Source organism: Lagopus muta, chromosome 3 (genome assembly GCF_023343835.1).
Source record: "Lagopus muta isolate bLagMut1 chromosome 3, bLagMut1 primary, whole genome shotgun sequence".
Classification (NCBI taxonomy): Eukaryota; Metazoa; Chordata; class Aves; order Galliformes; family Phasianidae; genus Lagopus; species Lagopus muta.
In genome coordinates this window covers 24,033,951-24,048,459 of record NC_064435.1, presented here as the reverse complement: position 1 = coordinate 24,048,459, position 14,509 = coordinate 24,033,951, and the positions used below count along the sequence as shown (strand labels likewise).

The window sequence follows — 14,509 nt, the reverse complement described above, 5'->3', positions numbered from 1 at the left end:
GTAGGCAGCCCTACAGACACCAGGCAAAGGAAACAACTGTGTAGAAACAATTTTTAAAAGGACAACAAAAAACAATTATTCTGGCACCTCCTTGAGAAGACAATAAATAAAATTAAAAAGCCTCAACATCTCAGCTTCTATTTATTTGTGGTAAGAAATCAGGCACCAGTGATGGTAGGAGACTCACCCTGTAGGTTAAGCGCTGCTCTGTTCTCTTTTGTAGCCTGTCCAATGCAACGCAGGCACGCAGTCCTACTCTAAACACCAACAGCTCCCCTCTGAGTGAGGGTGATGCTTTAGGACTGCAGAATCAGCAAAAGGGCTCCCCTGCCACTTCCCTCCCCATCTGTCCTCTCTGCTGTTCGTGTCACAGGAGAAAGTGTCTCCAGAGAAATGAAGATATTGCCGATATCTGTAAGAACATTTACATTTAACTCAACAACACACACACAAAGCTATTCCAGCTTGGTATAATGTGATTTTTTTTTTTACTTGAAAGTAGCAACCATTAGCCAGACCTATGCTTTGTATAACTAACCCAAACCCAGTTTATTCCTTAATTACATAAATGAATCATTGATTTACAGAGAACCTGCTTTTTTTTTTTCTTTTTTTTTTCTTTTTTTTTTCTTTTTTTTTTCTTTTTTTCTTTTTTCCCCCAGACATCTTTATCGTTTTGCTACATGAAAAATAAAAAATTCGAGGGAGCTCTGATTTGACATCAGAATTCGGCTTTCTTCCACTCTCTTCTCCAGCAACGTGATGAGTTGCAAGGCGGCTGTCTGCTGTTAAGAATTGGCCATTTAAATTCTGTTCCTTCCACTCTCATTACCAGGCAAAATGTGATCACCATTTTGGTCACCATGTTCCATATTCACCTCCTGTGGCTCGGCTTTGTAAGTTCTTACAATTTCTCTGTGACATGGCAAGATCTATATGCTGCTCAGTTATTCCACAGTTCATCAAAGTGAAGCTCTTCGTATCATTCACTTCTATTACTGACCTGAGCAAACACCTTTTTGGGAGACTGAGATTTGAGAGAACTGAAGCTCTTCAGCCTGGAGAAGAGAAGGCTGTGAGATCTGCTAGCGCCTTTTCAGTATCTAAAGGGGAGCTACAGGAAAGAAGGGGACAGGCTCTTTAGCAGGGTCTGTGGTGATAGAACAAGGGAAATGACTTCAAGATCAAAGAAGGTAGATTTAGGTTAGATATAAGGAAATCTTTTACGGCGAAGGTGGTGAGGCACTGGAACAGGTTGCCCAGTGATGGGGTTGATGCCCCATCAAGGCAAGGCTGAATAAGGCCTGGGCAACCTGATCTAGCTGTGACGACCCTGCTCATTGCAGGGGAGTTGGACTTAGATAGCCTTTAGAGAAGGCTGCGGGGTGACCTCATTGCAGCCTTTCAATACCTAAAGGGAGCCTACACAGGGGAGGGGAATCAACTCTTTGAAAGGGTTGATATGTGTAGGACAAGGGGAAATGGTTTTAAGTTGAGGGAGGGGAGATTTAGGTCGGACATCAGGGGGAAATCCTTTACCCAGAGAGTGGTGAGGTACTGGAACAGGCTGCCCAGAGAGGTTGTGATGCCCCGTCCTTGGAGGTGTTCAAGGCCAGGTTGGATGGGGCCCTGGGCAGCCTGGTTTAGCATTAAGCGTGGTGGTTGGTGGCCCTGCATGTGGCAGGGGGGTTGGAGATTCATGATCCTTGAGGTCCCTTCCAACCCTGGCTATTCTGTGATTCAGTGATTCTGTGACTCTGTGACAGAGGTCCCTTCCAACTCCAAGGATTCTATCCTTCTATGATTTTGGGCAAGACATGAACTATGCTGCAGGGCTGCCAGCTTTTATCTGCTTTTCAGTGATTAAGAACAAGACAAAGTCATCAACTATTGTTTGATTGGTTATTTGTGGCCTTAGCACTCAAACCCAACGCAAATTATGTAAGTTAGAAAAAATATAGCAATGCAAAAAGTAGTCACGCAAAATGAGGCTTTTCCACTTGAACTTTTCTTCACAATCACCGGTTAGTTGATTTGTCCCAATATTTATAGTTCATCGTTAAAACTGCCAAAACTGGCAGCCATCAGGATTGTTGTCTCAATTAAGGACAGTAAACAGATTGTCCCTTTTTTTTTTTTTTAATAAAAAAAATCTAAAATGTATTACTTCACAGTTTTACATGTTTATTCATTTAAATGAGCTAAAAAATAGCGATGTGACATCTGCTTGAGAGACACTTGTACCTAACATTTTGGCTGTCTCCCCACCAATTTGGTTGTGATTAAGGGAGGGGGGAAGAAAAAGAGAGGATTCTATAACTTAAATGCAATCATAAGCTAAAAAAACCTAATTTCTGTTCCTGGAGAAGTGTAGAAATGTATCTACAAAAGTTTATAACCAGCATAGAGGACGATGAGGAAAAGTGATGTAAAATACTGGCATAGGCCCTTTCAGGGAAAAATATTATAAGTATATAATCACAGAACATCTTTTCCAGTTTATTCATCTCATGGATTAATTTCCCAAAGCGTGGGCATAATCCACTACAATTTTAAGAAGCAGTTCCAACATCACATTTCTGCTGTCTTATTGATGTGCCATAGCGTTATTTTCTTAGTCATAAACACCACTAATTATTATGCTACTGCAAAACTTGAAATGTGATCAAGACCTGTAATAACCTGTTTGTTGGCATCCTAACTTGCATAATCTGCATTTCAAGTTCAGTACTTTACAGAGAATTGTCCCAAATGCAATCGAGCATCACCAGTTGGCTCAGTCACGCCTTTTATAGGCACAATTCCATATCAAAGCAAAATGAATCATCAGTCTACTGGGAGCAGCTAGCAATGTTTTCATCCCTGAATGGGCAGCATTCACAATTTCTTAAGTCAGCAGATAAACCTCTTCCTACATAGCAATTTTCATGGAAATGGGATGGGTAGTTTTGTAGGACTTTCACTGCGCCTTCATTTGATTGGGTTTAAAAGCTGTTTTCAAACACAACTTGTTAGGTCAACTATTCCAGAGTACACCTAAATGAACATCTGAGTTTGTTCATGTTGTGTATCTCTGCAGTTATGTATGTACATGTTGTCCCTGCTGCAGCTGGTCTGATGAACGGAAGGAGCCATGACACATCCTGAATCACATGACATCCGTATGATATGCAACAATGAACTTTAAATACAGTGTTCTTCAACAACAGTTTAAATATATCTCTAGGGTCCATTAGGGAAATGCTTAACATGCTTCCTAAACTTCCAGTAAAATGTATTTACGGACTCTAGGAAATAAGAGTTAAAGCCTTTCCTTGGCAATTTTCACCAGTGGAGCAAGTAAAATTAGTTTGAGGGTTCTGTCCTGAGATGGTCACTGTCCTGGTTCTGTTTCTGTAGGATCAAAGGGGAAAGCAAAACTGCTGAGAAAATATTTACTGAGCAAAATCACTGCTGGAACGCTGTAGTGCCTTCGTAGCCAGAGCCATTTCCAGATGGGACATCCACTCCTGTCCACTGCAGGAGAGCCCTGCACAGGCATCAACTGCACAGCCTCTGCCTCAAAGAAATTCCATGTACTCCACAAGCAGCCTGAATTCCACTCTGTCCCCAGAGGTGAATTTCCTTGAAAAAAACTACCCAGTCACGCCAGAGCTCCTCTGTAAATGAGTTGATCAGCAATCTGTCTTTGAAACAACAGTATCAAAGCATTATTTTTATAATAAAACCAATCTATCTGAAGTTGATGGTAGGTACACGGAACAACTTTGTCTGCAGAAAAAGATCTGCTGTATTGGTATTGGGTAGGATGCCAAGGAAAGCTCTCTTTTACTGTCTTTTAAGTATTCATAGGCGACACTTAGTTTTAATACGAGCTCAGGGGTTAGAAATGCTTAGAATAATCCAAATATTCTAAAACTGGTATCACTGCTCAGACTGGAAGACTGTGCTACTTAGATTGCCTTAATGTCTTTTATAATTTATATATAATTCAGTGTGACACATCCAACATTAACAAGAGCACAAAGAGAGTAAAAATCCATTTATTATTAAGACAAGCACTAAGCAACTCATACGAAGATAGATGGTCCCAAAAAAATGAGGAGGCATATTTCAATCTGAGATATAAGCAAAGTAAAATAAACCGTATATTTGCAAGACATACCTACAGGTATGGACACTATGTTCTAGAAAACAGAAATAACTTCAGGCTGGATTATGATCCCCTCGGAGTAAATCAGATCCTGAACTCAGGATACTCACGAATGAGAAAGCTCACAATATAACTTCAATTCTAATATTGTTGTGTCTGTGCCTTTTAGAACACCAAGGATGAAGAATCCGATGAGAGGTAGAGGTTTTAGCTTTAAAAAAATATTGACATGGTCCCATTAGAAATTATTGTACTGATAAGAGAATCATTGTATTTGCTGCAATATTTACCAGGTATTTCTATGTACACTGAACAGAAATTTATCCACTTTATCTAAGCAACAGAAAAATTTCTCATTATATTTATCTTTCATGTAAATGAAAAGGTCTAACTGAAATGAAGCCAACAGACAAGCTGCAAACTATGGCACTTGTGGGCAATGTGGATTGATACGCCACAAATCAGGAAAGCTGCTTCAGTCACACACATACGCACACTGGATTTTGTCTATGAGTCATAATTATGGGAAATTAGATCTTCTAGGAACATCATGTTCATAAATTTGACAGTAGGAATAGCATGCTTTTTAATACGACTGATTCAGAAAGCAAGTTAAAAGACAACCTGTGTGATGGTGATAACCACACATCATTCTCAGACCACATCACCCAGGGAGCTACACACAAACATTAACATAGCAACCCTTCCAGTATTTTATGGAGCAGGAAAATTGCTCATGCAAGGCAAAAGGAGAGGTCTGCAGCTTCTGTGACATGTGGTGTGGCACTGGTGAAACAAACAGCATGTCACATCCAAGAAGACAGTTTGTGACGAGCTTTGCTCCCCACTGAAAAGCGGGCCATGTGTCAGAAAATGCTTTGCCATAAAAGCAACATGTCAGTAACCGTTTGGTCATCTATAGGAGCATTAGCAGACTATCAGGCACATGAATGTCTGCAACAGTCATAATTAGAAAATGAGAAATATTTGCACGTATGTATTGCTCTTTCACATCCTTGGAAGATGGTGTGCTCTATATGTCTAGAGGAGCTGTTTTGCACTGCATAAAGTGAATGAGGAGTATGACAGAGAAGCGTATCCTTAGAGACTCACAGCATATATGGTCATAGTTACTGTACGGTTTAAAAACTGACTGTATTGAGCTAAGTTCCCTAAGTGCTGATAATGGGACCGTGTCAATTTAAAATAAATATAGTTTCCATTATAGTAGTTGCTAGAGTTTGGTATGCCCTTGTCTCCAGAATCACTATATGGAAACTCAGTGAAGCATTTCCAGAACAAGTCAGTAAATGCTACAGTTGCAACTAAAACTGAAATGGGTACCTAAGATTAAGAGAAGCTGGTTTGCTAATAAAATTTCAAAATTATGGCAACTTTTCTGGAAATCAAACTGCCTGACTCCCTTACACATTTGGCAGCAGTGGGTCCATGCTTTTCTTGGTTTCAAAAATAAAAGAAATTAGAGAAAAACTGACCAAATTTTTGAAGGATCAAAAGAAATCCTTTACAACCACAAGCTCAGTAATATGCCAAAGCTGAAGCAGAACTGGGTAAAGCCAAAATTTTAAAGCTTCCTGCAGCTGCTTTGACATACCGACTTCTTCAAGTTGCTTCTGGTTATCAAAGGCATCAGAAATGATATCCACACTGCATATTCCAAAAAGTACTTTGCAAGAACTAAAGGATGACATGGAGCCAAGATTTTCCCACTTACAAGAAGTATACGTGAGAGGATTCTTAATACTCACAACTTCATACATTAGTTTCATGATAAAAATGATTTTATAACTGGAAATATACATTTTTTTTACAATACCCTCCAAACAGGTAGAACAAGTTGATATCACAACCAGCCGGCAGATTATAATTAAAATACAACTTTGACTTTTTATTAATAATAGAGCAATACACTAATTAAATCCAACATCGATTGAACTTTCTATTTACACTAGTTCAGACAGCACAGGAGGCAAAGCACTGTGTTTCAGAGGCATATGCGAATGTTAGAGCTTCTGTCATCCAGGTGCCATTTCTGACAGAACACATGTGTGCTGAACAGTTGGCAAAAGAATGAAAAAGATTACTGTAGATATATGGGCACACAGAATCTGGGATGACATAAAATTAAGTCCATATAGGAGGTGACAGACTGCTTCTAAAAAGATAATTTTTCCCTACAATTTCTTCCATCTTTTGGGAGTGCATTTGTGCATACACGTTTAAAAGAAAGATGAAAAGGGAGAGAAAGAAAGAGGGGGGTTTGATATACTTTAAATACAAATCAATAAAGGATTTCTTTTTTTTTTTTTTGGTATGATATTTCCGCTTTCTTTTGGGAAAAGAAAAAGAACCTAATTCAGCTATTAGGAAGCTTTGATTCCTAAATTTGGTCAAGGCAGATTCTTCTCCTGCGGAGTCAGCATCAATACCCAAGATAATAATAGCACCTGTCTTTTGACATCAAAGTTCTCTGCCTGAGAAAATACAATGTAAACAATAAACTTCCCGTATTGTGCTGCAGCTCCTGATTTTGGCATGAACCAAATATGCTTGCAGGGCATGAGTGTTCTTCCTTTCTTCTGGAGATCTGGAATGTAGAAGTAACGTACTGCAAAACTTATGAATTTGGACTGCAAGAAATGGCATTGTTTACTGTCTCCCAGTGAAGGGACTTTGTTTCTATGTAGTCTTGTTCAATCTGAAGAAATCTTGATAGATTCATTGCATCTGCTAGTTTTCATCTGGATCCAGATCAAGGTCAACTTCACTGGAAATGTTAAGATAAAAGAAAGCATAAAAAGCCAACAGAAGTACCAATATAGCTGCAAGGACAAGGGCAACTTCCTGTAGAAATAAGAGAAAAAAATTAAGACAGAAACTGTTAGAAACAATATCATCACTTAAAATAAACCAAGTTTAAATGTTATTTCCCTTCTACACTGCACAGCAAAATAATATCAGACTTTGTATAATGATTTCTTCTTGATTACCATTTCAGAGTGTTATAAAATCCATTTTACTTAGTAAACATTTCTGCAAGTTTGATACACCGCCAGAAATATTTGGCCTAAAGATCTTTGGTTTGACCTAGAAATGGGAGATTTATGTCTTTTTATTATTCCACCCCTTCCTTTTTAAAAGAAAACACGGAACTCATGAACCACAGTTTCGAACACAAATTTAAGTTATGAATTTACACTGTGAATTTTGATGTTTTCTAGCAATATGTTACTGCTTTTTGCCAACAAATTTGTAATTTTTTAATGAAGCAAACACAGTATGTTGAAAGTCAATGAAAATTGCTACCTCTACCTCCCAACTTCCTGGCATGCATCACAATATGGATCTACAAAATCCTTCAGAATTGGATGAAACTTTTCTTCCTTCCCCTCTGCAATAAGGCAAAAAGCACAACAATTTGCACTTGCACTTGCATCTCTTCCCATAAAATATTACAACTCACTGCATCTTCCTTAATTAATATAAAAACGTCTTCCAAAGTATACATGATTTATAGCAGCTTTCAGAATCAGAAAAATGTTTTTGTACTGAAAAACCATACTCATTATGTGAACGCCCATCATCATATTCTAACTTAAGGCTGGACTCAGTAAAAACTTCAACTTTACATCTCAGATAAAACAAATCAGAGTGTGAACATCCTCTTTTTAACACCATTTCATGTCACAGCATTTCACATTTTTAAGTTTTTATTTTCCAGGAAAGCACCACACACTTCTTATAGTGTTGACTGTCATTTTGTTAAGACAATAAAAGCAGAAACATAAATTTTGGGGAAAAAAAAACCCTATGTTCCTTCAGGTGAGTTTGCCCACCTCCGCAGACTATCCTCCTTCTTCAAAAAGAAGTAATAATCTTCCCTCAAAATCTCAGCTTCAGGCTAACCTACAGATAGTCTACATCAGAACAACACACCAGTATACTTAAAAGGAGATGAGTAAAACAGTTCAGTGCATTTATAGCAAGTAACCTGAATTGGTGCAGAAAATGGTGAGTCAACATTACTCTGCGAGTGAGACTGAAAGGAGACAGCTGTAGTTCATCTAGACTATCAGACAACCTTTTCAGTTACAAGAAAGCATCTGACTCTGTTGAGTGTAAGACTCCTTGTGTCCCAAACAAGATGTCAAAAAAGTCACACAAATACTCTCTAAAAATGCCTTAGACTATGAGTGGAGTACAGATGATGGGTCTATACACAGGTCAGGTGTAGAGATCTATTCCACAGGATGGACCCTGATGTCATTTACCTGGACCTGAGCAAGGCCTTTGACATGGTCCCCCACCACATCCTCATCTCCAAATTGGAGGGAAGTGGATTTGATGGGTGGACGACCCGATGGATAAGCAATTGGTTGAAAGGCCGCAGACAGAGGGTGGTGGTCAATGGCTCTATGTCCAGGTGGAGGCCGGTAACAAGTGGTGTCCCCCAAGGGTCTGTCTTGGGACCGGTGCTCTTTAACATCTTTATTAATGACATCGATGAGGGAATTGAGTGCACCCTCAGCAAGTTTGCTGACGACACCAAGCTGAGTGGTGCGGTTGATACGGTGGAAGGAAGGGATGCCATTCAGAGGGACCTCGACAGGCTGGAAGGCTGGGCTCGGGTGAACCTGATGAGGTTCAACACGGCAAAGTGCAAGGTTTTGCATTTGGGCCGGAGGAACCCCAGGCACCTGTACAGGCTGGGAGGAGCGGTTCTTGAGAGCAGCTCGGCAGAGAAGGACCTGGGGGTCCTGATGGACGAGAGACTGAACATGAGCCAGCAGTGCGCTCTGGCAGCTCGAAAGGCAAATGGGATCCTGGGCTCCATCAGGAGAGGGGTGGCCAGCAGGGACAGGGAGGTGATTGTCCCTCTCTACTCGGCTCTTGTGAGGCCCCATCTGGAGTACTGTGTCCAGGTGTGGAGCCCTCAGTACAAGAAAGACATTGAGATTTTGGAAAGGGTCCAGAGGAGGGCGACTAAGATGATCAGGGGGCTGGAGCACCTCCCCTATGAGGACAGGCTGAGGGAGTTGGGCTTGTTCAGCCTGGAGAAGAGAAGGCTGCGGGGTGACCTCATTGCAGCCTATCAATACCTGAAGGGAACCTACACCCAGGAGGGGAGTAAACTCTTCAAAAGGGCTGACAACAGCAGGACTAGGGGAAATGGTTTTAAGTTGAAGGAGGGAAGATTTAGGTTGGATGTTAGGGGGAAGTTCTTTACTAGGAGAGTGGTTAGGCCCTGGAACGGGCTGCCCAGGGAGGTTGTGGATGCCCCGTCCTTGGACGTGTTTAAGGCCAGGTTGGACGGGGTCCTGGGCAACCTGATCTGAATGTGTATGTTTGGTGGCCCTGCTAGGCAGGGGGGTTGGAACTACATGATCCTTGGGGTCCCTTCCAACCTGGGTGATTCTGTGATTCTGTGTGTGATTCTGTGACCCCCTTCAGGATCTACCAGTTTGCGGTTGCTTTGTGACTGACTTTGAAAACATCTACTACCATGAAAGAGTTAAAAGTGTGTTAGTTTCACTTTTTAAAGTCTAGCCCATTATCTGGCACTCTTCTAGAGAACAGCATTTCATTTGCATTTACATAAATGCATTATATAGTTTATCAGAATGTTGGATCAATAATTCAACATATGCCATCTAATAAACTTTGAAATACTACTGCCTTGGTGTATGCTCTATGGGAGTCTTTGCTCTATAGAAGCTTTTGCTTTACATTTTATGTGGATGATTAATTGATGTGCACTTGGAATTTATTTTACATTAAAATTGATCCTGTAAATTGGCTGAGGCTGTTTGCTGAAGATTTCAACATTTTCCTCTTACTTTCCTCACTACCCTTTTCCTCTTTTCTTTACTCAATACCCTCTGAGCCTTCCTTTCCTGTTCTCATATGATTTGATTAAAGAAAATGCATCTAATTCACTAAAATATTAAAGAAAGTGATTTTGCTTTGTTGCAGTTGCAACACGTCAGTATCTCACAAAAGGGCACGGCAGCATCAGACAGGTTTCATTTATTTCCTTGTATCCGCAGCTGTGCTCCCAGACCCATCTGGTCACACAGCTACTAATCTTAAGAGGATGTAATAAACAAGTGACATACAACTGCAAGCTCCATCTGCTCAGCAGAGTGGACAACAAAACCGTGCAATGCAGGCACCGTTCACACTTGACACAGAGAGCAAATTCATTCCGGTATTAAAAAGTTTTTCCCTCGTTTGGATGCCACACTTGCTGTCCTTTCTGCTTTACAGTAAGTCCTCTGCCCCTCTTCCTTCTGTCCTCTTTCCCCTATGGAATTCTGCGGTAGCAGCAGCTAAATTCTGGGAACGTCTGCACTAAAGATTTGTATTCTGGGAAGTGGAACAGGGACAATTTTGATTTTATTCTCAGTATCTGCTTTGATGAGAGCAGCTCTTTAATTCCTCTCTGCCTAAGTTTTGCAGTGAATAATGTGAGAGAACATTACTTTCCTCAAACAGGCATTAGGAAGGAGCCTGGATCAGCATTTGCTAACCCTGGGAATGACAGGCCTTATTGAAACTCCTAGTCTGAGAACTATGCAAGCACCTTAATTCTGAGTTACTGAAGAAGGCCGAGAAACAAAAATCTAAAATAAATAGTCCAGCAAAGGATGCCTGGCTCTCAGATAGAGATATGCAGTCTCTTAAGAACTGTATCCAGTTTATGAATTTTTAGAAACATAAATTTTGCAATGTAAGTAGCAAATGAGATGCTACACCACTGCACTGTATTTGCAACAACAGTACATATTGTCATTCTAATTTGTTTTATACTTATCAGGCTTTGCTATTTGTATTTTAAGCCATGCATAGAAATGAAATGTTAAAATACTCCCCGCTCAGCATATATAGTTCCCATTCTCTTGCACGTTATGGATCATCCCTATCACCGCTCTGCAAAATCCATTTACTCAGACGATTTCAACATGAATAATTAACCAACACAGAAAAAAGTCCAATAGAAATAAACTTAAAATGATCACAGGGCCTTTTCTCCCTCTTTTTTTTTTTTCTTTCATAAGCATGTTAGGAAATAACATCCCTGATCTCAAACTCCAAAATACGGTCAGACACCTGTAAAAGGAACACAATTTTCTACTATATTTTCTAATACTTTCAATATTTTCTGTAGAACTCTACTGATTTCAGCTTAGGTAACTTTGTCAAAAACTTCTTCCATAAAGGAAACACGTGCCATTATGGGATACCATAGATTTAATTCTCCTATCATTTTTTGTTAGATTTATGTCTCTCATGCCAAAATGCTCATATAATGCCCTCAGATTTGCTTTGATGGAATAAGTTGCAGAATTGGGATCTAAATGAGCTTAAACAGGGCATGAAAAAAATGAAGGACCAGATGAGGAAAAAAAATGTTGGCTATGGCAACGCAAATCTGGACACTGTGTATGACACTATCATATACCACAAGTAGAGTAGTGACACACTCAGGAAATTTTGGATTTTTTACATCTTAACTTACATTTTATTGTCCTCCAAAGAGAAGTGTGCCTTTTTTAACTGACACCATCTTAAAACCAGGTGAAAGATTACCACAGATTTCTGTCTCTGAAATGTTTAACTATCCCAAGTAATTTCTGAAAAGGGATAAGAGGAAAAGCATTCGGATCAAGGATACTTATATAGAACAAAAACAATGGTACATGGACTTGAAAATAAATCTTGTTATTCCACATATTATTTCTAAGTGGAAGGATTTATTTGGGCATTCACTGTAACTATTTTTTACAAGGTTAGAAATAATAACTAACAGTGATTGTTGACATTGATGACATGGCAGCTTCAGAATCATAGAATAGCCTGAGTTGAAAAGAACCAGAATGATCATCTAATTTCAACCTCCCTGCTACATGCAGGGTCGCCAACCACCAGACCAGGCTGCCCAGAAAACCCAGGACCTACATCCTTAATGCAGGAGATTCTACATCTAATACAAGGTAGCAAAAATTAACTTCTATCAGTAATTTTGATAATTAAAATTTTCAGATGGCACAAAGACCATTATGGCTTCAAATAATGAAGACAAAGTACTATTACAAAGTCACCTAAAACATCTGGCTATGTGATCACAAAGCAGCAGGATTCATTTTAACATAGCTAAACACAAGGCAATATATAAAGTTATCGAAGATGTAGGCAGTACATACAGCGTGAACAATTCTGCCTTGAAACCCTCTGACTCTAAAATAGTCTTATAATTTAAGGGGCAACCACTCCTTCAGTGTGATTCTCTAGATGTGGAAAGAGATTTCCAGTAGGGAGATGACTGGTATTTATTTTATTATAGAGAAGAATGAGAGGTAGCCTGGTTACAACGTATAACTATATATTCCATATACCTGTATTTAAGTAAGATGCTTCACAGTGTGAGGTCTTACTACCTTGTTTATAGGAACCTCTCAAGGTCCAGCTGAGGTTAGATAAGCTCTCAAGCTAAGTCTTGAAATAAGATGCTGTTTGCTAAGAACAGGAATGACTGAACTTTTGAGTTGCCTCTTTGGAAGAATATTGGACTTCCATGGCTGTACATCTTTTAGAATGTTTCTCAACAAAATAAAATAGCATGAAGTATATATTCTTTAGCTATTGGGAAGAATACTTCAACTCGGACGAATGCTAAAGGAAATCCCTGCTGCTAGTCTTGGGAGCTGATTGCTTTCCTCCTTCAGGGTCATGGGATGACTGGGATTGCTGACATGGTCAGTGCTGTATTTGCAGCCTCTGGAGCACTACGCTGTTCAATATGATGATAGTTCATGCTTTTGTGCTTCAGACTTTTCTATAGAGGATCAAACAGTTTCCTTCTCTTCCAAGAAATTTAGACCTGATGGAGAGGATCCAGAGGAGGGCCATGAAGATGATCAGGGGGCTGGAGCAGCACTTCAGTATTAAAAAGGGGATCACAAAAATGAGGGAAATCAACTTTCTACAAGGATAAACTGATATAGGACAAGGGGGAATGGTTTTAAGCTCAAGGAGGGAAGGTTTAGATTGCATGTCAGGGGGAAGTTCTTCACAGAAAGAGTGGTGAGGTGCTGGAACAGGCTGCCCAGACAGGCTGTGGATGAAATGAATGGGGCCCTGGGCAGCCTGGTCTAGTACCGGATTGGAAGTTGGTGGCCCTGCGTGGCAGGGGGACTGGAAATTGATCCTTGGGGTCCCTTCCAATCCAAGCCATTCTGTGATTCTATGATTTTCCTTTTAATTGTACTGATTTCATTCCTGAGATATCTCAGGAATGAAGTTTTGCTGGTTTTCCTTTCAGTTATCCTTTGAAGTGTTAAAGATTGATCATAACTGACGCCAAAGCCTGAGAAAGATAGACCACTGCTCTGAGACAGTACAGAAAATCCTCCTAAGCTTCTGCCTGGTGCATCTTGTTCAAAGTTGAAAGCCACCATGATTATTGTGCTTAAGTGTACAGGTCAGGACAGGGTCAGATGGGAGCAATATGATTTTACTTTTCACTTTGTGCATTTTTCCTCTCTGTCCCTTCCATTTCAAGGTCAGGGATCAAAGTATGACTGCTGGGATCACTGGGAATATCATGCTTTGTTCACTGGTGGCACATTAAGCTGCCCCGCTCTTTATGTGAAGCACATAAACCAGTTTGGAGACACAGTATTTTGGCCATAGCAAAGTGCTTGGATTTCCTTGAAGGTATCTGGATGAAATTTTATGATCTGTAGCACATAGAAGCCAGATCAAATGATCTAATAGTCCCTCGTGCCCTTAATTTCTGCAAAGCTATGAAACTGTATTCCCAACATATCTTGGCAAATGTAGTCCACTAATTTAGCAGATTATGAACAGCGTGAAATCAGAGAACACCCTTTGCCAAAATATACTAGGAATGTTTTGTTATCTGTTCATACATAACTTATTCCAGATGAGATAAACTCTTAATAGTGAGCTAGCTAGATAAACAATAGATTAAGCAGATATGCAAAAGAATGACAGACAGTAAGCTCACACTTTGCTAGGAAGCATTTTTTCCTTAGCGCAATCAATGTACTGTATTGCTAATAATTCTCTATGGAGTGCTATTCTGCAGTTGATTATGTCTTTGCAAGTGGGTGTAAAAAACTACTGTTCAGATTTGTGTCTGCCTTTCACCAAGAGAGAAAACTTCATCATTTATCCCATGGACCACTGATTCATTCTTGCAGCCTGTGAAAACAATCTTCCCTCAAGAATTCCCATTACTAGTGGCTTCTGCCTACAAAACCCCAGCTATTTAGGGCTGAACTTGCACAATCCTCAAACTATTTTCTTCTC

At 39.9% G+C, this 14,509-nt stretch overlaps 2 protein-coding genes across 2 annotated transcripts in view; both read right to left on the bottom strand.

The window, feature by feature from the left end:
* Positions 1-14,509, bottom strand: part of RBM12B (RNA binding motif protein 12B) — a 1,112,412-nt gene that overhangs the window by 750,546 nt on the left and 347,357 nt on the right. The gene's annotated exons all lie outside the window — the stretch shown is intronic.
* TRIQK (triple QxxK/R motif containing) overlaps positions 4,028-14,509 on the bottom strand; it is a 62,737-nt gene continuing 52,255 nt past the window's right edge. The window contains exon 5 of the mRNA XM_048939581.1: positions 4,028-7,018. Coding sequence (XP_048795538.1) covers positions 6,905-7,018 — 114 coding nt within the window. The 3' untranslated portion in view covers positions 4,028-6,904. The remainder of the gene's footprint in view (positions 7,019-14,509) is intronic.